This window comes from Notothenia coriiceps, unplaced genomic scaffold (genome assembly GCF_000735185.1).
Source record: "Notothenia coriiceps isolate Sejong01 unplaced genomic scaffold, NC01 NC01_scaffold00027532, whole genome shotgun sequence".
Classification (NCBI taxonomy): domain Eukaryota; kingdom Metazoa; phylum Chordata; class Actinopteri; order Perciformes; family Nototheniidae; genus Notothenia; species Notothenia coriiceps.
In genome coordinates, this window is record NW_011360233.1 from 23371 (window position 1) to 46345 (window position 22975).

The 22975-nt window shown below is 42.3% G+C and overlaps 2 protein-coding genes across 2 annotated transcripts in view; one reads left to right on the forward strand and one right to left on the reverse strand.

Moving 5' to 3' along the window:
• sdcbp2 (syndecan binding protein (syntenin) 2) overlaps positions 1 to 4462 on the reverse strand; it is a 26074-nt gene extending 21612 nt beyond the window's left edge. The window contains exon 1 of the mRNA XM_010785297.1: positions 4457 to 4462. The gene's annotated coding sequence lies outside the window, so the exon portion shown is untranslated. The remainder of the gene's footprint in view (positions 1 to 4456) is intronic.
• Positions 1 to 21676, forward strand: part of kmt2cb (lysine (K)-specific methyltransferase 2Cb) — a 27797-nt gene extending 6121 nt beyond the window's left edge. The window contains exons 12-42 of the mRNA XM_010785323.1: positions 1996 to 2088; positions 2348 to 2395; positions 3373 to 3513; positions 3609 to 3641; positions 4296 to 4442; positions 4543 to 4684; positions 4792 to 5027; positions 5155 to 5228; positions 6289 to 6486; positions 6709 to 8652; positions 9203 to 9516; positions 9629 to 11163; positions 11258 to 11369; positions 11566 to 11629; positions 11745 to 11805; positions 11935 to 12205; positions 14124 to 14137; positions 14210 to 14357; positions 14482 to 14666; positions 14804 to 14940; positions 15045 to 15327; positions 15809 to 15948; positions 16383 to 16493; positions 16586 to 17702; positions 18035 to 18171; positions 18285 to 18427; positions 18547 to 18721; positions 18810 to 18926; positions 19011 to 19084; positions 19634 to 19742; positions 19858 to 21676. Coding sequence (XP_010783625.1) covers positions 1996 to 2088; positions 2348 to 2395; positions 3373 to 3513; positions 3609 to 3641; positions 4296 to 4442; positions 4543 to 4684; positions 4792 to 5027; positions 5155 to 5228; positions 6289 to 6486; positions 6709 to 8652; positions 9203 to 9516; positions 9629 to 11163; positions 11258 to 11369; positions 11566 to 11629; positions 11745 to 11805; positions 11935 to 12205; positions 14124 to 14137; positions 14210 to 14357; positions 14482 to 14666; positions 14804 to 14940; positions 15045 to 15327; positions 15809 to 15948; positions 16383 to 16493; positions 16586 to 17702; positions 18035 to 18171; positions 18285 to 18427; positions 18547 to 18721; positions 18810 to 18926; positions 19011 to 19084; positions 19634 to 19742; positions 19858 to 19950 — 8396 coding nt within the window. The 3' untranslated portion in view covers positions 19951 to 21676. The remainder of the gene's footprint in view (positions 1 to 1995; positions 2089 to 2347; positions 2396 to 3372; positions 3514 to 3608; positions 3642 to 4295; positions 4443 to 4542; positions 4685 to 4791; positions 5028 to 5154; positions 5229 to 6288; positions 6487 to 6708; positions 8653 to 9202; positions 9517 to 9628; positions 11164 to 11257; positions 11370 to 11565; positions 11630 to 11744; positions 11806 to 11934; positions 12206 to 14123; positions 14138 to 14209; positions 14358 to 14481; positions 14667 to 14803; positions 14941 to 15044; positions 15328 to 15808; positions 15949 to 16382; positions 16494 to 16585; positions 17703 to 18034; positions 18172 to 18284; positions 18428 to 18546; positions 18722 to 18809; positions 18927 to 19010; positions 19085 to 19633; positions 19743 to 19857) is intronic.
• Positions 21677 to 22975: the final 1299 nt, after the last annotated feature.

The window sequence follows — 22975 nt, forward strand, 5'->3', positions numbered from 1 at the left end:
TCAACTGTGGCTTTATCTATACACTAAAGAATTCCACATTACATAATAATAACACCGAATAAAGTGAAGTTCTGATTCTGTTCTCTCTGCTCGCTCTCTCTCGCCCGCCAATTCACTTTGTCTTTTGCCCTTTTAACCTTTCTCTTTATATGACATGCCCCTTGCTCTGACCTAAATGACATTTGTTCATTGTCCTGTCTTTGCAAACACGCTAAAGTTGTCCAGAGTGAACTATGCATTTGCAATGATGAAAATGTCATGCGCTCTTAATGACATGACAAAAGTGTTTATTATGTTGCGAACAAGGTCGTTACCTGTTTTATAGTACACTTAATGCAACCCCTCCTACAAACGAAGCACAGTCACGGCCCGTCCACAAAGCAGCGTTAAAAAAATCTTGGAGGTGGGCGTGTCTGAAAGCTTGGGGATTTTTTGCGAGCAACAACCAATCACATGAATCTCCCGCCCCCGACGTACAAAGCAAACAACCCCGGGGATTTTATGCGAGATATATATATATAAACTCCCCAAACAGGTGAGAGCCTACCAGTTTGACCCACTGTCTCTGCCACCTCCCTCCATGCCTGGTTCCTCCGGTTTGTATCCCGGTAAATAGTTACTGGTCGTAAAGAACCGGGTGATTTGCTACCGTAATTTCTCGTTTGGAATATGAGGAAATGAACTGCGGTATGTCTCTCCCAGCTTACACGTGGTTTGATTGGCTAGCGCTTGTACTGTCAGATTTGCATAAACGGGATTTGATTGGCGGACGCTTCCACCTCAGCTTCAAAAGTTGAACATTGCTCAACTTTTGAATCCTGGAAATCCTGGAAATCTTCGCTTTGCTTCCTCACAATGCAGTTCGGCGAAAAGCGAGGCAAAGTGACGTCACACCATTCAAAGTGAATGGGCAGAGAAGCGTTGGAAGATTTTTTTAACGCTGCTGTGTAGACGGGCCGTCACTGTTTTAACATCAGCGGAGAAGATTCACCATTATACCTGCCACCTGCACTCCTTCCAGCGTTTCCCCAGTGTTGGTGCTGCAGCACACCAACAGGGCAAAATGGAGCATCACCACACCAGTCGCAGTGGAAATCTATTACTATCATTAATATTTTCTGAGTATTAATGAATTCCCTGTCGCTGCTAGTAGATAAACTGCAGTAGAAGTAAACTGAAATTGTCTTAATGTTTGAATTGCATCTTATTGTAGGGTATTGCGTCACATCGTGTGATTCATATCAGATAATTGTCAGGCATTGTAAGGATAGGGTTCTATATCTGCTAAAAACTTTTGGTCGGTCTCGAGTTGCTGAAATACATAAATGAAGTCCAACGTATTTCAAAACATTACACACTTGTTACAACCTAAAACATTAATTAGCAAAGACTGATTTTCTAAACTGTTTATGTAGTTTAGAAGTGTGGTTTGAAAATAAAAGGAAAGGTATCTTGAGTGGTACGACAACATATAAAGACTGATTTTTCAGTTGAAGAAATAGTGTGCGAAATATCAACTAAACCATCTGTTTAACAGTTCAGAGAAACAAAACACTGTAACCTTGACAAATGTGACCTTCGGATAATAATAATAATAATAAGAAAAGACTGCAGCATAGAAATCACTGTGCTTGGGCGAAGAACATTTTGCATCATTTCTATGGATCCATGATGTTTAAGTTGGAGAAAGGCTACTCCAACTTAAATATGTTTTAGTATGTTCTCATCTTTGGCATTATTCCTGTGACATTCCATTTAATCAGTTATAAAAGTGTTGGCATATAACTCTAGTGTTAATTGTTGTTCTCTCAGATGCCAGCTATTGTTTACTTACAGTTTATTCTCTTATTTACTCTAGATTTAATTCTAAATGTCGCTTTCAAATGGTTCCAAACCACATTCTCATGCTCGTTCAACATCACCTTCAATTATGATTTGTGACGATTTGGTTTTCTTTCTTTTTTTGTTTGTTTGTTTTTCCCCCTCCATCTACAGAGACGTCTGAGGAACCATTAGTTGATCTTTCTGATGTTCTGAACAGTGATGCAGACATCCTGGGAATGCTCGGAAAATCAAGCAGTGACTCTGGTGCGTTATATATCTCACAGACAGTCACAGTGCTAAGAATTTAAAAATATTTAGTCACTTGGGTTCACAAAATCGGTTGAGAAATTCCCTCAGACAATTTTGCTTTCACCACTTGATTTTTTTAAATGTCACATTCTTTAACAATACTTTTTTGTTCACCTTTTTTGTTTTAATTTTGTTTGCATTGTCTGAAGCGTGTTGTGCTTGTTCTGTCTTCACTATATTTTCACTCATTATATCTGGTTTTGGGTCCTTGTAGGTCTTGATTTTTGCCCCTTCCAGGTTGACAGCTCTCCTCCTTCTTTTGGTAAGGGTGCTATGGCCTATTAATCCCTTGCTTTAGTGCATTCCTCTCTAACAGTGTGTCTCTTTTTTGAGTGTGCATGTGTACATATATAAGCTGCTTCATACTTAGCTTTTTCTACAACATTTCAGATTGTTTTAACACCCATAAACTGCTTAGTGCTTACCTAACCCAGTGCACAGTGTTCACTCAAATGCGTGTGGTGTGCACTTTCACAGTGGCGACATCTTTGAATGAATTATTATATAGAACGTATTATCTGCCTGATCACCGCTGTCCTCAAGATAGAAAAACAACAAACTTAGGATAATGGCATCTATGAAACAAGCGAGAAAAGTTTAAAGAATCCTCCTGAGAATATCCTCATAGTTCCTAAGGACTCTGAAGGTCGCCTGAAGGACAAAACAACTGCACTACATGCTTCCATTCTTTGTAAAAAAAACGAGCCTAAATGCCTTACGGGCTGATAAATAAAATACATATCTATATCAATTATTTGTTCGCAGTAATAGCTAGAGAGAAATGTCAGCGTAACTAAAAAATAAAATAATCTGTGAGCCGTGTAGTAACCGGTATTATTTGTATGGGTTTTGTTATGGATTCAAGCAGCGATGTAAAAGAGAATGAAGGTTGCTCAGCTTCCTTTTTTAAAGAAATCAATAGGTTTTTTTAATACAGAACACAAAAGTAATTGATGGGGCAAACATTTCCAACATTCAAGTGATTGTGTACCTTTTTTAAGAAAGTTCACAGTTCCCAAAACATTGCTTTTAAACAACACAGGAACCCCCAAGGAGCTGTAATCATACACTGTTCAGTTTTGATTGCATTTCTCAGGCTTTTAAGAACATAAACATGTTTTTACTTCATGTGTGTATTTACGTCTGATCACGTTCTGTGTCGGGTTGGTTTCTTTGTGTGTATGTGTGTGTGCGTGCGTGTTATGATTTGTTTTTGTATGTCTGTGTGTGTTTCCACAGCTGGTCTGGACATTGGGCCCCTGGCAGACGGCTCCCCATTGATGCTCCAGTCTCACGGCGGCCGCAGGACTCCTCGATCCCTCCACGAGGAACACCTGGACGGTATTCTCAGCCCGGAGCTGGACAAGATGGTCACTGATGGTCAGTTCAGGAGACCAGACATACAGACACTTTTATTTAAAAATGTCATACAGGATGTGTAATGATTGTTTTTCTCTTAATTCTTTTCATTTCAGAATCAATCCTCAGCAAACTTTACAAAATTCCAGGTTTGTCATTTCATCTTACAGCCTAGAACCGTGTCATGTACTACGCTAGTTAAAATGTATGTATTAAGTTGTGTTATAGAACTTAGACCATGATTCAGAGTTTAGCTAAAATAAATGTTACAGTTTAGTGAGCTAAATTGTACAGGTGTCCTTTTTAATACAAAAAATAATCATTTAGCTCTGATAATAAATACAAAATAGTTGTAATCTTTCAGTGCTTTTTACCATCTTAAAGGTGGGGTAGGTAAGTTTGAGAAACCGGCTCGAGATACACTTTTTGTTATATTCCATGGAATGCTCTTAACAACCCGATAGCAATGAATATCTGAAGTGCTTTGACAAAAAATCCATAAAAAAAATGTCATCTGTGGAAGCCGTAGTACTCTGAAAAGCACGACCAATCATTTTAGCCGGCCCGTCTAAAGTAACTGGATGGCCTACCTGCCTGTCAGCCTTCCATCTGTGCACAAAATTATCTCGTGCCCTCATTGGTCATGTACGCGTTCGTGTGTGTTGGAGGAGGGGCTCTGTAAGGAAGTGGCAGATTTTTTTCGATTGTGTATTTTCAAATTCTAGCTCACTCGAGCTGGTTTCTCCAAAATGACCTACCCCACTTTTAATGCATATTACTTGTACTGTTTAACTCCATTACAGAGCTGGAGGGCAAAGACGTGGAGGATCTCTTCACAGCAGTCCTTAGCCCCAGCACAAGCCAACCTCCTCCACCACAGTTGCCTCATCCCCAGGGTCCAGGGCACCTCCCTGCCACACCTGGAACTAGTATGCCTCACCCCAACACAGGTACATCATCAAACACCTTGTCGTTGTCAGAGGTAGCCTTTGATTTCTTGTTTTGTTATAGAATCTATGCATCTTATTCACTGTTCAATCGTTTGTGTAGGGAATCCCATGTTCCCAAGGATGCCAATGATCAATGGTATGATGGGACCTAACCAACGCTTTCCTACAAATCCAGGAGCAGGCCCCTGCATCCCAGATAATTTCTCCCCCCTTAACCGTATGCCTTTCGATGACAATCCAAGGTAATTTCCTGCCTTCATCCTTAAAACTATCAAATATTCCATACGTTCAAATATATTTGATTTGTTTCTTTAAAGCCAGAATGTTAAGACTTCATATGTCTTCACAGGGATAGACAGTTTAATCAGATGCCTAGAGAGGCAGTTGATCCATGGTCCTCCCCTGCCCATGGCTCCGGCCCTGCAACCCCTGGACCTCTACCTGAGGGGGAGACTGAAGCCATGTCAAATTCCCAAAGGAGTACACTCAAGTGGGAGAAGGAGGAGACACTTGGAGAGCTAGCCACTGTAGCACCCGTCCTATACACCAATGTTAATTTTCCCAACCTAAAGGAAGAATACCCAGGTTCGCACATATTTTCCTCTGTCTTCGTGTTTTTTATAGTCATCATTTCAGTCACAGTTCTAACAGTTATTCTTTATTCTCTGTGATACTGTTGGCATGACAACTCTTCTTCTCATTCCTTCAACAGACTGGTCTACAAGAGTAAAGCAAATTGCTAAACTGTGGAGGAAAGCTAGTTCCCAAGACAGGGCCCCATATGTGGTAAGAACCATCATACTTGCAGATTTTCTTCAACTGTCTTAAAGAGAAAACGCTTTGTACCATGACAGACATCAAACTTCCACTTTGACTTGAACTGACAAATTAGGGTGCAGAAGGCAGGCCCTTATCGCATCTGGCGTCTTGCCTCTTGCCAATGCGATTTGAAATCCGGCCATTCACAGATGAACTAATTAACAAAGGAAGGCCTGCTGTGTGTTAGAACTCACTATGGTCTCAGTAATTAAGTTCACTCTAGGTCATTTGATCTGGAAGGGGTCAATTTCAATTACCTTGCCTTGATTAAAAAAAGAAAATAAATCATGTATGTGAGTGTTTTGTCACTGGTTCCATGATGGTAGTTTCTTTCAATCTCACACCCCAACTATTAACATTCCTGATACACAGTGACAGGATGACTTCCATCCTGAGCTGCTTATAAAGTACAAAGAAGTCAAGTAACAATCGGTGTGGGTAAAATGGCAATCCAGTGGCAGGGATGGAGACTCCTTTCTCACACATCAAGTGTCAACTCTTAGCCAATGAGGGGGGAACCTCCATTCATGTTTCTGGATTACAAACAAGATGGATATGGTCAGAAAGAGACAGTGTAGCAATGTTTCCAAACAACTAGCATTTTGGATTTCCTGCACCCTGTTTCAGGTTGCATCTATTCAGGTTTCTGGTTAAGATGCTGGTTGGTCCTCAACCCGTATATATGTGCGAGGATGTAACATTGGTCGTAGCTGAAATCCATCATTTTGAGCATGAGGTTTGCGGTCAGGTAGTTGGACTAATAAGAGGGGAGCTGGATATCATCTTTTGACATGAACCTGCCTGCCTTTATTAAAGTCCCTATCTGCCAAGTGAGATATTGAAACAAATGCTATGAAACAGGATTTAATGTTTCCTACACAACATTGTTTTGTAGTACGACTGACATTTTAAAATATCACACTTGTTTCAGATAATAAGGATAGAATAGGTTATCTTTGTGCATTATTTCTGCAATCTTGTATTTGATGTGTTTTTGTTCTGCGATTGTGATTGATTTGCTGTTTAGCAAAAGGCAAGAGATAACCGAGCAGCCCTGCGCATCAACAAAGTCCAGATGTCCAATGAGACGGTGAAGAGGCACCATCCCCAGCAACAGCCCCCTGAGGTGTTTGATCCCAACATACCACTAGACACAGAACTGCTGTTTAAAGACCCTTTGAAACCAAAAGAGTCAGAGCATGAACAAGAGTGGAAGTTTAGACAGGTAAGAGTGTATGCAATGAAGTCAGGGAATGCAGCGGCAGGTTAATTAAGACAGCTAAGAAGTGGTGGTTTAGTAAAGCTCCATAAACAACTGCACTATCCTCCACATTAACCCTGGTGACATTGGTGGTTAGTAGGTCCAGTTCATTTTTGGCATGAGACTGATATTTTCTGCATCCTTTTCTGATTTCTAATCCCCCTTTTCACTGTGCCTTTCCCACAGCAAATGAGGCAGAAGAGCAAACAACAAGCCAAAATTGAAGCAACTCAGAAACTGGAGCAAGTAAAGAATGAGCAACTCCAGCAACAACAGCAGCAGCAGTTAGATGGAGAAGGCAGCAACAGTGGAAACCAGAGCCCAGCCTCCCAGCCCAGCAATGGGAGCATGTCCCCCATGCAGCCCCTCAATTCTAAAGATGGCTTTGCCAGACCGCAGCTACCAGGGACACCCACTTCATGTGCCCCAGAGGATGTGTTCCTACGACCCCCTCCTCCGCCTCCCTCTGGCTCTTGCTCCCAACCTCAGTCCCCTCAGGTATTCTCCCCAGGTTCCTCCAGCTCCAGACCCTCTTCTCCATGGGACCCATATGCCAAGATGGTTGGAACCCCAAGGCCGCCAACTCTTGGGCCAAATGCATGTCGGAGAATATCTGTGGAATCTGGTAAATCCCCCACAAACTTCATGGAGCAGCAGGACAGAGGGAGGCCCTCTCCTGCTCATGAATCCTTCGGCTCTCCAACATCCATGAGCAGTGACCCGTATGCCAAACCTCCTGACACCCCAAGGCCAACGAGTGAAATGGACCCTTTCCTGAAGCCCATGGGTCCCCCCAGGGCTAGTCAGGCTCAGGGAAGGCCCCCAATGGGTTCTCCAGGCAGAGACCCATACTCAAGACCCATGATAAGGACTGAGGCCTATCAGCGCATGGCCCAGAACAGGATGATCTTGTCCGACCCTTACTCAAGGCCTTTGCTAACGCCATTCCCTGGAAGTAATGAGTCTGGCTCGGTCCCTCTGTTCAAAACACCCATGCCCCCTCCTCAGGCTCAGGATCCCTTCAACAGACCAGGTCAAAATCCTAGTGACAGGTTCTCCCAGAATCTGCAGAATGACCCCTATGCTCAGCATCCGCACACCCCAAGACCGCCTGGGAGCGACAACTTCACCAGTCCTCCTAGAATGGGCCAGCATCACCCTCAGGGCCACCCGTTCGCTCAGCCAGGACCAATGACCCAAATGTCTAGAAATCCTTATGCCCATGCACCTTCCACTCCAAGGCCTGACCACTTCACCTATGACCCCTTTGCCCAGCCCTCCGGTCCCATCAAGTCAGGCGGGGACCCTTTCTCTCAGTCAACAGGAAACCAACGATCCAATGAACTCAGTGGTCAACCTCGCCCATTTTGTGAGCCCTACGCCCGACCTCCCGGCACTCCTCGTCCACATGACAACTATGGTCAACCTTCAAATCACCAATCCTCAGACCCTTACTCACAGGCTCCTTCTACTCCTCGCCCCAGTGGGATGAACCAGTTCACCCATCAGTCGCACCCTGGACAAAGGATGTCACCCTCCCACTCGATGGACCCTTATGCTCAGCCACCAGGTACTCCACGACCCTCTATGGGAGAGAGATTTTCTAACCAGAGGGGGCCAATGGATCCATTTACAAGTACACCATCAAGGCCAGGAAGTAGCGACATGTTTTCCCAGCCTGGGGCCCTCAGACCAATGCTCAATGACCCGTATGCCCAACCTCCGGGGACCCCACGGCCTGGTCCTGATGTGCTCAGCAGACAAGGGCCAAGGCAAGGACTAATGGGAAGCCAGGATATGTTCCCCTCACCTCAAGGCAGACTTCATGAGCCTTTCCATCATCCAGGCTCTCAAACACCGAAACACCCTGGTGTTTCAGAAGATAGCTTTATGCAGTCGCCCTCCAGAAGACCCAATCAGACACCGAGCCACGATCCATATGAGCAAACACCCATGACACCTCGTCCACAGTCAATGGAGAAAATGGAAATCAAAGATCAGTCATGTGTGGGAAACAACGGTACTGGCTCTCAAGATCTAGGCCAACTCTCCAACAACCTACATATGCCTGGTGCTCCCATTGATGCTCAGGGTGTGGCTCTCGCTGAAAGTGAGGAGAGACTCCGACAGGTACATTTAATAATGGGTTTTATGTGGTTTTATTGCTGTGGCTGACTTGGTTTTAACTTACAAGCTACACAAAATACACTTGAAAAATATTAACCAAAAAAGCATAGTAGGTAAAATGTAATTTTATCAAATAGGAATAATGGCTTACTTTTAAAAATTAAGTTAGTGCTTAGAAATAGTATAGAGCAAAAACGTTACTATTCTGTCATAGGTGGACAGCAGCTTATAAACCACTAAATAGCGACTGACGCCAAACAAAAGTAATAATATTTTACAATCAGTGCATATAATAAATAAAAACAGCCATTCATGACGTTACGAACAAACAAATGAAACAAACAAAACAGAACAAAGAATTCAAAACCTGAACCTCCTTTGAGCTGGCAGGTAGGGAATTCCAGAGGGTTGTACATTGCTACGCATTAGCTGTGGAATTATAGTAGGCCAGGTCTTAACAACTAGATGCACAGTATTATTGTAAGCTGAAGATTGCAAATGTACATTGTGTTTAAAAATGCTTTAATGTATGTCTACTTCTTGTGCTTTGCAGCGTCAAAGAATTAGAGAACTAATCCTCAAGCAGCAGCAACATAGAATTGCTATTCGGCAGGAGAGGGGCCCTCAGGATCCTATTGGCAACATGAACCCAGGAACACCACGTCCCTGGCCCCAGGAGGGCCATGGGCAACAGGGGGAAATGTTCAACCGACCTCCTCCTCCTTATCCTGGACAGGGACCCATGAGAGGGCCAATGCGGTTTCCTGGACCTTTTCCAGGCGACCAGCGTGTCCCTTTCCCTAATGAGGGACAACTCCCAAGGGGCCCACATCCTGGAGATCCTAATATTAGACATCAGGGACCAAGGTTCGTGCAAAATTCAACAACGTGTTTCATATTTCTTTAATCAATAACACAACACTGCACACATCTGGCTTGGCTGTTTCTCTCTATTTATGTGTATTTTTATCCAATTTAGGTTTGCATTTCCACCCGGGGTTGTAGGACCACATGGGGCCCAAGAGTTTTTTCCCAGGGGGCAACACCCAATGCAGGAAATCCCTCCCCTAATGAGACGATCCATGTCTACTGAAATGGCAAAGAGCATGGGAGGCAACCCTATGGGGCTGCCCCAGCACTTCCCACCACGTGGTATGCCGGTGCAGCAGCACAATATCATGGGCCAACCGTTCATTGAGCTGCGACACAGAGCAGGAGAAATCAGGCAACGCATGCAATATCCCCCTGGAGCCATGCAAGGAAGCAACATGGATCCCATGATGCAGGGTCAAAGGCTACCAGGCTTTCCAGGAGGACCTGATTCCAGGTTCCCTTTAAATCAGGGAACCAGAATGTTAGACCCCATGGCCAGCCACTCTGGCCATGCACAGCTGTCTGCAAGCATGGACAATCTTCATCAGCATGCCCAAATGTCAGGAAACCAAGCACTCAGACAATCTCTTTTGATGAGATCCATGAGCCAGCCTGCTTCAAATGAGACCCTGAACATGGCAGCATCTATGATGCTGACTGCACCCCCTGCTGGGCATTCTGAGGTTGCCTCAGCGTCAGGCAGTGAAAATGAGGAGAAACTTGATGCAGAAGAATCAGCAGTCAAAGATCTCGAGGACGTGGAAGTAAAAGACTTGGTAGATGCTGACTTGGAAAACCTCAATTTGGATGCTGATGATGGCAAAGACCTAGATCTAGAGACAAACGACCTACACCTTGATGACTTCCTAACATCTGGGAAATTTGACATCATTGCATATACAGACCCTGACCTTGATGACATCAAGAAAGACCTGTTTAATGATGAACTGGATCTCAGTGATCCTATGGATGATCATGCTGACCACACAGACCTCAACAAAAACTCAAGGACAGGAACTGAGGCGTCATCCAGTTCAGCATCATCAAAGTCAGAGGCTTCGGGTGAACAGTCCTCAGCTGAAATCAAGCTGGAAGCTCCTGGGGGTAAGGACTTTGCTTCTTTGGCACCCGGGCAACAAATTAAAACCGAGGTTAAGGACTGTAAGAAATCCCCTGTTGCAGCAGACCAACAACCAACTGGAAACACCTTCCCCTCAAACCAGCAGGGAATGCTCTCTGACTCCACCCCGGTCCTGTCTAGTTTACTCATTAAGCAGCAGCCTGAGGAGCAGTCATTAAATCCAATCGGTGAATCTGTCAGTCAAGGAGATAAACTCATGCCCCAGCAGAACCAAGTCACTGACACTCAGCATAACTCGGGACTGACAGATCCCAACACTGAAGACGAAGATTCTATGAGTGATTTTGGGCTGGAACACAGCGGTTTGACCCCAGCCCAGCAGGCAGCGTTGAACCAGGCTCTTGGTCAGCAAGGGCAGCTGCACCGTCCTCTTCTGCTAGAGGAGCAACCGCTCCTACTGCAGGACCTTCTGGACCAGGAGAGGCAGGAGCAACACCAGCAGAGACAGATGCAAGCCATGATACGACAGCGTTCCAGCGACTCCTTCTTCCCTAACATTGGTAAATACGTTTGGCCACAACTTCTAGTCTCTCGTGTAGTTTAACATTTTTGTTTGCCAGTATTTTATGAGAGTGAATTATTTGTCATTTACAGATTTTGATGCCATCACTGACCCCATCATGAAAGCAAAAATGGTGGCCCTGAAAGGCATCAACAAAGTCATGGTTCAGAACAACATGGGAATGACCCCAATGGCCATGAACAGGTACAAAGTTCACTTTGGTACTTTTGTATTTAATAATATAGAATGTAATACTGGTAGTGGCAGTTTGAGTATTAGTTGTTGCTATAAGCTAGTGAAGTACCAAACCATCCTCTACAACATTGTACGAATATTTAAAGAAATGCTACTCTGATTGAATGAGTAAACGGTACATGTTTGTGGTCTTTCTTTGACACAGATTTCCTCCTGGTCCTGCACCACCTCCTGAAACACCACCACTTCCTCCACAAGTTCTTGGACAGGTATTTCAATCATGAATCTGCTTGGATGTTATTTAAACTACGACTGCTATGTAATATAATAATAAATATCTAAGTTGCAACATATGATAACTTATTTTTTCAACCTTCCCTTCAGGATGGCAAATTAACACAAGTAGCGAGACCGAATCCTCCAAGCTTTGGACCAGGATTTGTCAGTAAGTTCTCTAAAAAAGATATACATTTTAAACTTTCTGGTTTGAAGGTCTGTCAGCACTTGAAATGTTGAGATGTTTGTTGCTCATGCTGTCAAGATTGCTTATAAAGAGCCTCATTTCTTCTTTCAGACAATGCTCAGAGGGCTCAGTACGAGGAGTGGCTCCAGGAGACTCAGCAACTACTTCAAATGCAGCAGAAGTTTCTGGAAGAGAAGATTGGGGCTCACAGGAAGTCTAAGAAAGCCCTGTCTGCCAAGCAGAGAACAGCTAAGAAGGCAGGGAGAGAGTTCCCAGAGGAGGACACTGAGCAGCTCAAACATGTCACAGAGCAGCAGGGTGTAGTGCAGAAACAACTGGAGCAGGTAAGGTCTATCCTAGCCCTGCACAATTGCTGCCCTTAGCATTGTCTTTTCAATGGTTCTATAAAGCAAGGTTTAATGTATTAAAAGGATTGGCAAATAAAATCCCGTTGGCCAAATTTTAACTGCAAGCTTATATTCAATCACTTAGTGAACTTTGTGTTAGGGTTAGACCTAAGATCTAAAATAATGCAACTAAGATGTAAAAGATACAATTTTGTACCTTTCCTGTTTTGTTTTTTTCACATATTTTTGAGATTTGCCATGTCATCTTTGTTATTGTTATTGGTTTTGAATATTAAATAATTTAATCTGAATGATCTAACAGATAATGTAGGTATAGGGTATGCAGTGTTTCCCCTAGGATGGAGTCATAGCAGCGGTGCTAAGGCACGTGGGCCCAGCATAATGTGAGCGCGAAGCGCGTAGAATTTTTTAGTGTGTGCACGTGCAAAGTGCGCCCCGCCAATTTGTTTCTATGTGTCTGCCAGCACAAGAAAGGCTCTTGAGGCCTATTACCAGGGCCGGTTCTAGCCAATTTGCTGCCCTAGGCGAGATTTTATATATAAAGAATAAATGAAAAATCTCTACAAAAGACAAATACACTACAAAAACAGAAACTTAATGACATAGGTAATATACTTCAAAATGGCTTCAAATGTATTCAGTATTGTATGAACATGTTTGAATTGGGGGGTGGACGTCACATCCTCGGGAAGATGATTTTGAACATTTTAAAGTAAAATGCTTCAATCTGGTGCACTTTGAGCACACAATTACTAGAGACCTGATCTAGGGGGTACAACTCTAAAACACCAATATGAAAAAGATCGGTTTACATTTTAATAATCAAATAATTATGTGAACATAACCAATAACCTAACATAGCCAATAACAAATACATGTAACTTATTTTATTTTTGTTGTTCATTTATATCTTATTTTACCTAGTTAACATTTATTTATTTATGCATATTTTTGTATCTCTCCAACTTTAAACAATATTTTTGGTTTACTGTCCTATAGTATACATTGGAATGATTTCAAACCTGTTTCTATTTATCCTAATAATTATAAAGGAGTGCCTTTGAAATATGTGTTTATATAATTTGTGGACAAACCGTTTGAGACCCACTGAGATAACTTAGACTTTACCTCACTGAGTCTCTCAGTCTGACAGGAGAGCTCTCCTCCACCCTGGTTGTAGAAACTATAGGTTACTTACGTAACCCCAGTTCTCAGAGTAACATGAACTGAGATGTCTCACTATGGGATGCGCCTCAACGCGTATGCAAACAGAAGCATCAATCTCATTACGCCAATCCTGATTGGCAGGTGAGTTTGACATCAGCGTCAGGGAATCCACCCCCTATAAGTAGCTTGCGCTACGCCGCATGCGTCATTCAAACACCTCTTCTTGCTTCNCGTTTATTTGAACGGGGACAATGCACATTGATGAACACTTTAAACAAATAATGCTTCAAATGTAAATATGTCGGATTTTAGCTTTGAGCTCATTTCCATCCGTAGTCCCGTCACATACAACATTTAAGAACATGACATTTATATACATAGCAAAAAAAATACATGATGTGCAGAAAGAGCATGAGCAGCAAGTATTTACAACATGGCAGTACAATGTAGCAGCTACGACATATAAAGTGCAGGAGAAGATACAAGAGCTACATAAAGTGCAAGAGGAGATACCCCTGTATCAGATCTCCCCACTCGGTACAGCCTTTCCTTCAGATTCTGAGTTACTGGCTGTTCCCAGGTTCAAAACTAAACATGGTGAAGCTGCCTTTAGCTTCTATGCCTCTCGATTGCCAGAAGTTTGCTTATTATTTGAAACTATGAAGACGACCATCAAATCTCAGCTAAATACCTGTTTTCCAATCATTTTAAAATAAATGTACTTGTTTTGATCATTTTTTGCTTTTATCTGTGTGTCCTGTAAAGCACTTTGCCATGTGGTAAGAAATTTGCTACATGTATACATTTAACCTCCAGTGTATTAACATTGTGCTCCTTCCTGTTTCATACAGTGTCCAAGGGCCTGGTCCCAAAGCCGCTGCATGTCCCATTCAGGACTGAGGAAGACCTTCTAGCCAGGGCCATTGCTCAGGGGCCCAAAACTGTGGATGTCCCAGCCTCCCTCCCCACCCCTCCTCACAACAACCAGGAGGAGCTCAGGTAAATACATACAAAAACGGTGTCATTCCGTTTGTCTTCGTGTTGATTAATCCTGTAATGATGCTTTGATAATGGCTAAGGCAACATGATGATGACAGAATGGGTTTTCTTTTGATTTCTCCAGCAACAGAGGACAGGAGCCTTGCAAGGAAAGAGATACTCCAGACAGTTTTGTTCCATCCTCTTCTCCTGAAAGCGTTGTTGGCATGGAGATCAGTCGCTACCCTGACCTGTCTCTGGTGAAGGAGGAGCCTCTGTCCCCCTGCCTGTCGCCTGTCCTCCCCATGCTTCCTGCTCCTGATGGGAAAGGTAAATCCACACAACTCGGAAAAACTCAACACAATTATTCCTATATTTCTGTAATGTATTCATAATTTGTGTTTGCATTTCAAACACTCAACTCCAGCAACAGTGTTTTGGCTAACATTTCCTATTTGATTCTCCAGGGTCAGAAATCAAACTGCAGGTTGTCAAAACAGAGCCTTCTGCAATGTTCTTCGGCTCCCCCTTTGGCTCCATGTCTAATGATTCCAAACTAGGCCTGGTGTCTGTATCCATCACAATGAGACCAGCTGCAGCAGAGGTAAGCATATATATCATGTAACAGATTCCTCTCCAACTATCCCTATCCTTTTTCTTACATACATGCACCACGAAGACTAAACAAACTATACGTTTCTCTCCCAGAACATCACAGGTGTCGTGGCAGCCATTTCAGACCTCCTAGGCGTGAAGATCCCCAGTAGCTACGAGGTCAGTAGCACCCCAGACAGAGGGCCCCTATCTATACTCGCTGGTCAAAGGATGGGCCCCCACGGCATGGAGCCTCGGCCTTCTATGCTCTACCACGGACAGGGAGACAATGGCGGAATGCAAGGGCGCATGGGACATATGATGAGACACGGCGGACCTCAGGCCATGATGCATCAGCAGCAGGCACATCATTTCCGTTTCCATCCCAACAGCCCAGGTGAGGGAATAAAACTCAATTGCAAAGAGCCTTTCTTATTAAATATCATGTCTGATTGAAGCTTAGAATAATTACTTCCTGTGAAAAAATGCCAAACTGCCATTTTTTATTCCTAATTTATTTGTACTTCTGTAATAGGCAGTTTATTTTGATTATTATGTTTTTATTGTCTTGTTGTATTTGATGTCATTTTATTTGTATCTATTCTATTTGTATTTTACATTCTATCTTGTCTCTTATTTTTTTCGTGTAATTTTATTGATCTTTAAGCACTGTCATAAACGTTTGTTAATCTCCAAAGCCCACCGAGACAAACGTGCTTTTGGATATTGGGCCGTATAAATACACTTTTGATTTGATTTATTTTCCGAACCCATATTTATTTGGTAACTTTAAGACCAGCGCCATAACATTGTAGATGATCAGAGAGAATGCATTGCTATAAAGTTCATTATAAAATCCTGTTTCTCTGTTTCTTCAGGCGCAGCTCTGGCTCGAGGACCTGACCAGAGGACGCCTGGCAGCCCTGGATGTAGACCTCATTGGTGCTGCAACTGTAAGGTGGTGGTTCTGGGAAATAGAGTGCAGAAATCCATCAAAGATCTCCCCGCCCACATGAAGGTACCAGATTAGTTAGGCTTAAATACTCCAAAAGACAGCAGGGTGGATATTAATCAGACAGAACACCTTCTGCAATTATTTTCCATAAACTAAATGAGCCATGACTGGATGTCCTGACTTTACCTTAGAGGATAGATTATCTACATTCAGCCTAAGGAACCATAGACACACACACACACAGCAGCACAGCAGTATTAATGCATATATCCTCTGATTATGTAAATCTCCCGCGCTATAGTTAAATCAGCTTCAGATTAATTAGTAGGTTAAATACCCCATGACTTTAATCTTTAGGATTTTGGTTATTTCAATATTGTATGTTTTTGATGTTTATTTCATAGCTTCAGTTGAGCTTAAGCAGCTCATGTTGGTCGAGCTTTGATTAAACATTCCTTAGTCAGGCTGTTAAAACTCAAACTGATTTCCCTCATTAGGAATCTGGAGGCCGTTTTAAATCTGAAGATCTGGTCTTCTGCAGTCACAGCTGCTTCCTTCTCTACTGTTCCTCAACACCTGTGCAATCCAGATCAACCACAGAAACAAAGGTTTGTACTGCAGTGGCTCTAAATCACATGCGGTTGATGTGATTATTTCAGATGTTATGCCTTACATAATGGCTCTTGTCTCATCTTTTCAGGAATCAGTGTCCCTTCTCCCTTCCTGCGAGCAATCGGAAAGCCTTTCTAAAACGTCCCACCAGTACAACAACAACATGTCATCGCTGGATGTTCATTGCCTGGCTCAGCTTCAGCCCAAGCAGTCTCCCCCCTCCACCCCTCCTATTCCCTTCCCCATGGCAGGCGGCACATCCAAGATGGAGATGAAGTCCGATGCCATCAAAGTCACGGTGAAGCTAAAGGCTCGGCAGAGATCTCATGACGGCTGGCACCAGGGAAAGAGACAGAAAGGACTCCGCTGGAGGAAGTGGACGGTCCAGGTCGTAGTGCCTAGAGGGAATTCCCAACTCACAGATGAGGATAAGATCGACGAGCTCCTGAAGAAGCTCGGGGCCTCGCTGCGCCCTCCTGTCTCTCTGCGGGACCACCGGCGCTGCTGTTTCTGCCACCAGTTTGGAGACGGGATCACCGACGGCCCTGCGCGACTTCTCAATCTAGACCTGGATGTGTGGGTTCACCTAAACTGTGCCCTTTGGTCGACGGAGGTGTACGAGACGCAGTCCGGGGCCCTCATCAACGTGGAGCTCGCAATGCGTCGGGGCCAAACGGTGCGCTGCGCCTACTGCCAGCAGATCGGAGCCACGAGCGGCTGCAACCGCCTGCGCTGCACCAACGTCTACCACTTCACCTGCGCTCTGCAAGCTCACTGCACCTTCTTCAAGGACAAGACCATGCTGTGCCACGCCCACAGGCCCCGGGGGACCGCCGGACAGGCGCTGGATCACGAGCTGCGTTGTTTCGCTGTCTTCAGGCGCGTCTACGTGCAAAGAGACGAGGTGCGTCAGATTGCCACGGCGGTACGGCAGCCCGAGTTGGGCTACACCTTCAGAGTGGGCAGCCTGGTGCTGCACGCCATCGGCCAACTCACCCCTCTACAAATGGCAGCCTTCCACTCCAACACAGCCATCTTTCCAGTTGGCTACGAGACTTGCCGCATCTACTGGAGCATGCGTCATGGCAACCACCGATGCCGCTACGTCTGCTCTGTTGAGGACAGAGAGAATGTTCCGGAGTTTTCCATCAAAGTCATCGAACAGGGCTACAAAGACCTGGTCCTGACTGACAGCTCTGCTAAAGGTCTGTTCTTGCATAATCTTTCATTTTGTACTTGTTAAGCTGTATTTGTTTTGTCCTATAGTTGTATTTTGCAGTAACAAATATGACACAAATATACATTAGAAGCATAATAACGCATAGTGTAATACAAATGTATAAATAAAGGGAGAGATACAAATATAAGGCCATTGCAGGTTTATATATAGAATAAAGTTGTTGAATTGAAATATGTGCAACATCATTTTAAATGCTTTGACTGCTATAATGCTAACTGTAGTGTTTTTACTTATTATATAAATTATTGAATTTACCTGCTAATTTTGTACCATGTATTTGTGTGTGTCTGTTATTAGGAGTGTGGGACAAAGTTCTGGGTCCTGTTTCAGAGAAGAGGAATGAAGTAGGCACTCTGAAGCTCTTCCCTGTTTACCTGAAAGGAGAGGACTTGTTTGGCCTCACAGTCCCCGCAGTCACCAAGATCTCTGAATCGGTTTGTTGGCGCTCTTAGTGGTTTTACTCAGATTAAACGATATACATTTTGAGAATTGCTTAGGTCACACTCTGTAGAGGCTGCGGTGTTTAAAACCTTATTTTTTATTCCAGCTCCCAGGAGTGGAAGCTTGTGTCAGGTACTCGTTCCGTTACGGACGCCACCCTCTTGTGGAGCTGCCTCTCATATTCAATCCAGCCGGCAGTGCTCGCGCGCAGCCGAGAACCAGCTCTCCCTTCAACTCGCTGGTGATCAGGTACATTTGAATGAAGCTGACATTAGTTATCTGTATGTTGTCACCAAGTACAACACAAAGGGTATTATTATATTTCCAATGTTATTTTATTTTCATTACATCCCCCTCTTCACATAAAGGCCACATGCGATAGCTGTATCCAGCAGCACTGCCCGGTCTAACCAGAATGTGGCCCAAGGAGAAGGTGGCGCCCCCCCTAGCAAGACTGCAGTAATGCACCCCAGGTCTTCTCAATATCGGTGGATGAAGAGCGAGTGGAGAGCCAATGTCTACCTGGCCCGCTCCCGCATCCAGGTCAGTGTCCAATCAGATGCTTTCTCAGCTTTTTGATACTGAGTCATGTGGACAGAATGAATACCTTTTGTGTGTGATGTGTTCGCAGGGCCTGGGGCTGTTTGCTGCGAGAGACATCGAAAAACAAACTATGGTGATCGAGTACAATGGAACCGTCCTCCGAAATGAGGTCGCCGTCAGCAAGGAGAAGATCTACAAATCCCAGGTATTCATCTGATTTGAATATATTAAAAGCTGAAATTCCCCTTCCACGACAAACGGCATGTTAATTATCTTCTCTCCTCGACAGAACCGAACAGTGTTCATGTTCCGCATCGACAGCGAACACGTTGTAGATGCCACTCGAACTGGAGGGCTAGCAAGGTACTGTGAGATTCCTTTGCTTATTGTGACATTTTTAAAGAGAACATTTAATAACGTTGTCCTGCAGCTCCAAATCAACGACACTGCTGTTCTGCACACAGTTTTTTTCAAGATGGTGCCCTATTCAATCTGTATTGCCCTTCTGCTACTAAGGACACGCTTTTTAAAAACCATTTTACACTTACACACATTCAACTGACTTTCAAAAAACACAATAACATCAAAAAGCTTCACAGAGATAAATAAATGCTTCAGCCTTTATTATTAAAAAAAAAAAATACATGTGACAAAGAATAGGAAAAGTATAATATTAAGTAGTAGCAGTCGTAGTGGTAGTAGCATTAGAAATCTAGCTCAAGTTAAATGAAATGCATTTTCCAATTTTCAAAATTAAGATCCAAACCAAAATACTTAATTTATGTGAAGAATATATCATAATTGTAATTCGCAATTATTTTAAATACAAAAGTTACGTTTCTTCACATTCATACCGAGACAGTTGTGTGATTGTGTTTGAAATCTGTTTTTCACTTCTGTTTTTTTTTTTAGATATGTCAACCACTCTTGTGCCCCTAACTGTGTTGCTGAGGTGGTCACATTTGAGCGGGGTTACAAAATCATCATCAGCTGCAATCGCAGAGTTGAAAAAGGAGAGGAGGTGAATATCTTCATTTCTCAATTAGACTTGTTACTTAAACAACTGATTTGAATCTTGTCAAAAGCTCAAATGATGACGATACTTAAAAACTGATGACTCTCTCCCTGTTTCCCAGCTTTGTTTCGACTACCAGTTTGACACTGTGGCGGGTCAGAACAAGATTGCTTGCCTCTGTGGAGCTCCCGAATGCAGGAAGTGGATTAACTGAGGAAACGACAAACTTAAATGCATTCCTTGCTATAGAGTGGATGCAGAGAAAAAAGGCTTCACATTAAAGTCATTTTATGAATGAGCAGAAGGCCTGAGCCCTGAGAGAGATAAATGAATTCACATGTGGGTTCATGGAGACGACGGAGAGGAAATCGGCCGGAGGAAGGGAGATGTAACACAGTAGCAGGGTGTGACTCGTGCCATATGTGAGGGGCTCTGTTGTATGAGATGCCTCTGTGTGTCTGTATGTGTCTGTGTGTCTGTTGGGTGTACATGGGGTGCGGAATCCACCAGCGAATGAGAAAGCACTGTGCAGGGTGCGGCCTTATTGCTTACTAAGGGCAGGCCCTTTTGTTTCATACTGTCAATGTATACACCGTATGACTAAATGTAGACATCACTGAATGAGGAATGTACAGCAACGAATACCGCGAAGGGAATATTAACTTGCACTAAAAAAAGAAAATATACAAAAAAACACACACACCCGAAAACTTTTTAAATACTTGATTCCATGAGTCAGTTTTATCATAGGTCTCTGTCATGTGATTTGTGTGGAATTCGAGAGGTTTTGTATTTATTACTGAGTGAATGAATTTTATTCTCAAAATGATGAGATTGAGTTAAAGAAGGCTAGATTACTTTTGTTTTTAAAGATTGAGGAAGACATGCTGTTACTATTGTATAAATGTACATAAAGAAAACTATAGGAATAACCGACCAAATACTACCTTAACCTTCTCGATGTTTGGGTGTTTTTAAATTGTTTTTGTTCCGTTTGTCATTGAAATTTATTTAAGATGGATGTTATTTCAGTTTGAGAGTATATATTATGATTATTCTGTACAGAATTTGTAATATAACCACAATAATTCACAAAGTATTTTTGTTGTATTAAAAGTAAGGTATTGTAGCGTAGTGTTTTGTGACTTACACATGCTTTGACCACTCAAAAAAAGAAATATTTTTGTTGACTAACGTAACGAGTTATAAGTTACAGAATCAAGAAAAGAAAGACTCTTCAAATAGTGAGAGATCAGTGTGATCTGTTTGCTGTTAATCAGGTTTGATTTTAAAGAACTGTGAATTAGGTTTTGAAACCCAAAAATGACTTTTTAACTTTTTAACACGGATAGAAACACCGACATGTATTTACCTGTTTTTTGTTTTTACATTGCTTTTAAAATAAGGTGCAAACGTCTAATGATATTGTGAGTTAGACGAAACCAGTGTGACAGGAAGAATCGTAACAGGGAACTGGTGTTTGGAACCGGAGGGTGTTCTACCTTTTTTTTGGACTGAAATGGCATTCTCCTTAATCAGAAATATTTCTTATACTGACACTTCACAAGTCACATGCTTAGAAACGGAAGAGTTTTTGCGTGCACAATTTCAAGTCGACTGTAAAATTTTGAAGACAGTCTTAGAACTTGTAATGTATATGGCATGTATTTTTTTAACTTTCCGAAGACTCAATTGTATATATTTTCTCAATGAATGGTTGTAACAAAATTGTTTCTTGGATATTTTTCTCTTGTATGATATTATATCATCCTGCCAGTGTGTTTGTGCTACATTTTCTTGCTTGTGTAGTCAGATTTTTATTTCCTTTTTTTTTTCTTCTTTTTTTTGAAAATGCCTTTTGAAGTGTACAGAGTATGAGGTTTGGAGTTTGTGGAATTGAATTTAGAAACATTTACAAAAATAAACTATTTTACATGTTATCCATCTGTGTACGTAATTTCAATTATCGTATTTTCAATTGTTGACTATTAAGCTGTAAATATCTTTCATTTCCCTAGCTTTGAAGATGCCAAGCAAAGTATAACGATTATTTTCATAATACATAATTAGTAATAATTTACAGTACATTTTTAGAGGAAGTTTATTGCTTGGAATACAAGCAAATACGCGGTTTCCAGGCTGTTTGCCTTGTGACCCCTGTTAGGGCTGCGATTAGCAACATTTTCCATTATTGATTCCAGATACATGTATAGATGGTAAACATACCCATTATTTCCCAAGATTTCAGTTTTTCTTCAAATAACACTTAAACAATAAATCCATGGTTAGAAAATTAATTGGCAACGTTTTTTTAATGCATACCTTTATCTCTTGAATCATCTTGTGATCCCTGAGATTCATCTCGAACAAGGTGGATGATCTGAACCTTACTGGGGTGTAAAGGCAGGTACAAAGATACATGATTAATTAAATGGTGTATTCTGTGTGCCGGGACCTACATCTTGTTAGACGGGCAAATCAGGTTAATATGACCATGTGAGAGCACGCTTAACTTGAGGCTTATTATCTACTCTAAAACACGATGTTCTCAACGCTTACTGACAAAAGCCCATACACTCCTAGGCTGTGTTACACTCTGATCAGTGGATCCTCTGTCCTTAGCTCATGTAGTCACAGAAGCTAAACAACTTGTAACAGTTGTCTTCGATATTTTATACTTCCTCTTCCTTTCTTGAAGTAAACTCTGGAGATTTTTTAGGTCCATTTCTTATACTATTTAGATTGCAGTAAGCTATTCATCCTAATACAATGGAGATGGACTATGTTGGTTGCATGTTCCATTATGTTAGCATCTGTACACTGCTTCCCATTGGATTGTAGGATTAATATTATTAACATACTGATGCTTATTATTGATACAAAATAGTCCACACCCTGTCATAAACAACATATGTGTGTACCTGCAAAGCACATTGTAGGGTCCTTTCATAAAAGCTGCTTATGCAGAGCTATAATTAATATATTGCATATCAAAGATGATCATTTATTACTGGGGTCTTTTTAATTGTGTACTTTAAGTGTCCGTTATGATATTTTTATCCTTCACTTCCTTTGTTCGGACAAGATTAATATTACTATCATTGTAATTATTCGATTTTTGGTTATTTGAATCAATATTTATTTTTTAACATTATCAGTGGTGTAAAGTAACTAAGTAGATTCACTGTACTGTACTTAAGTAACATTTTTGAGATACCTGTAGGCCTACTTTACTTAAG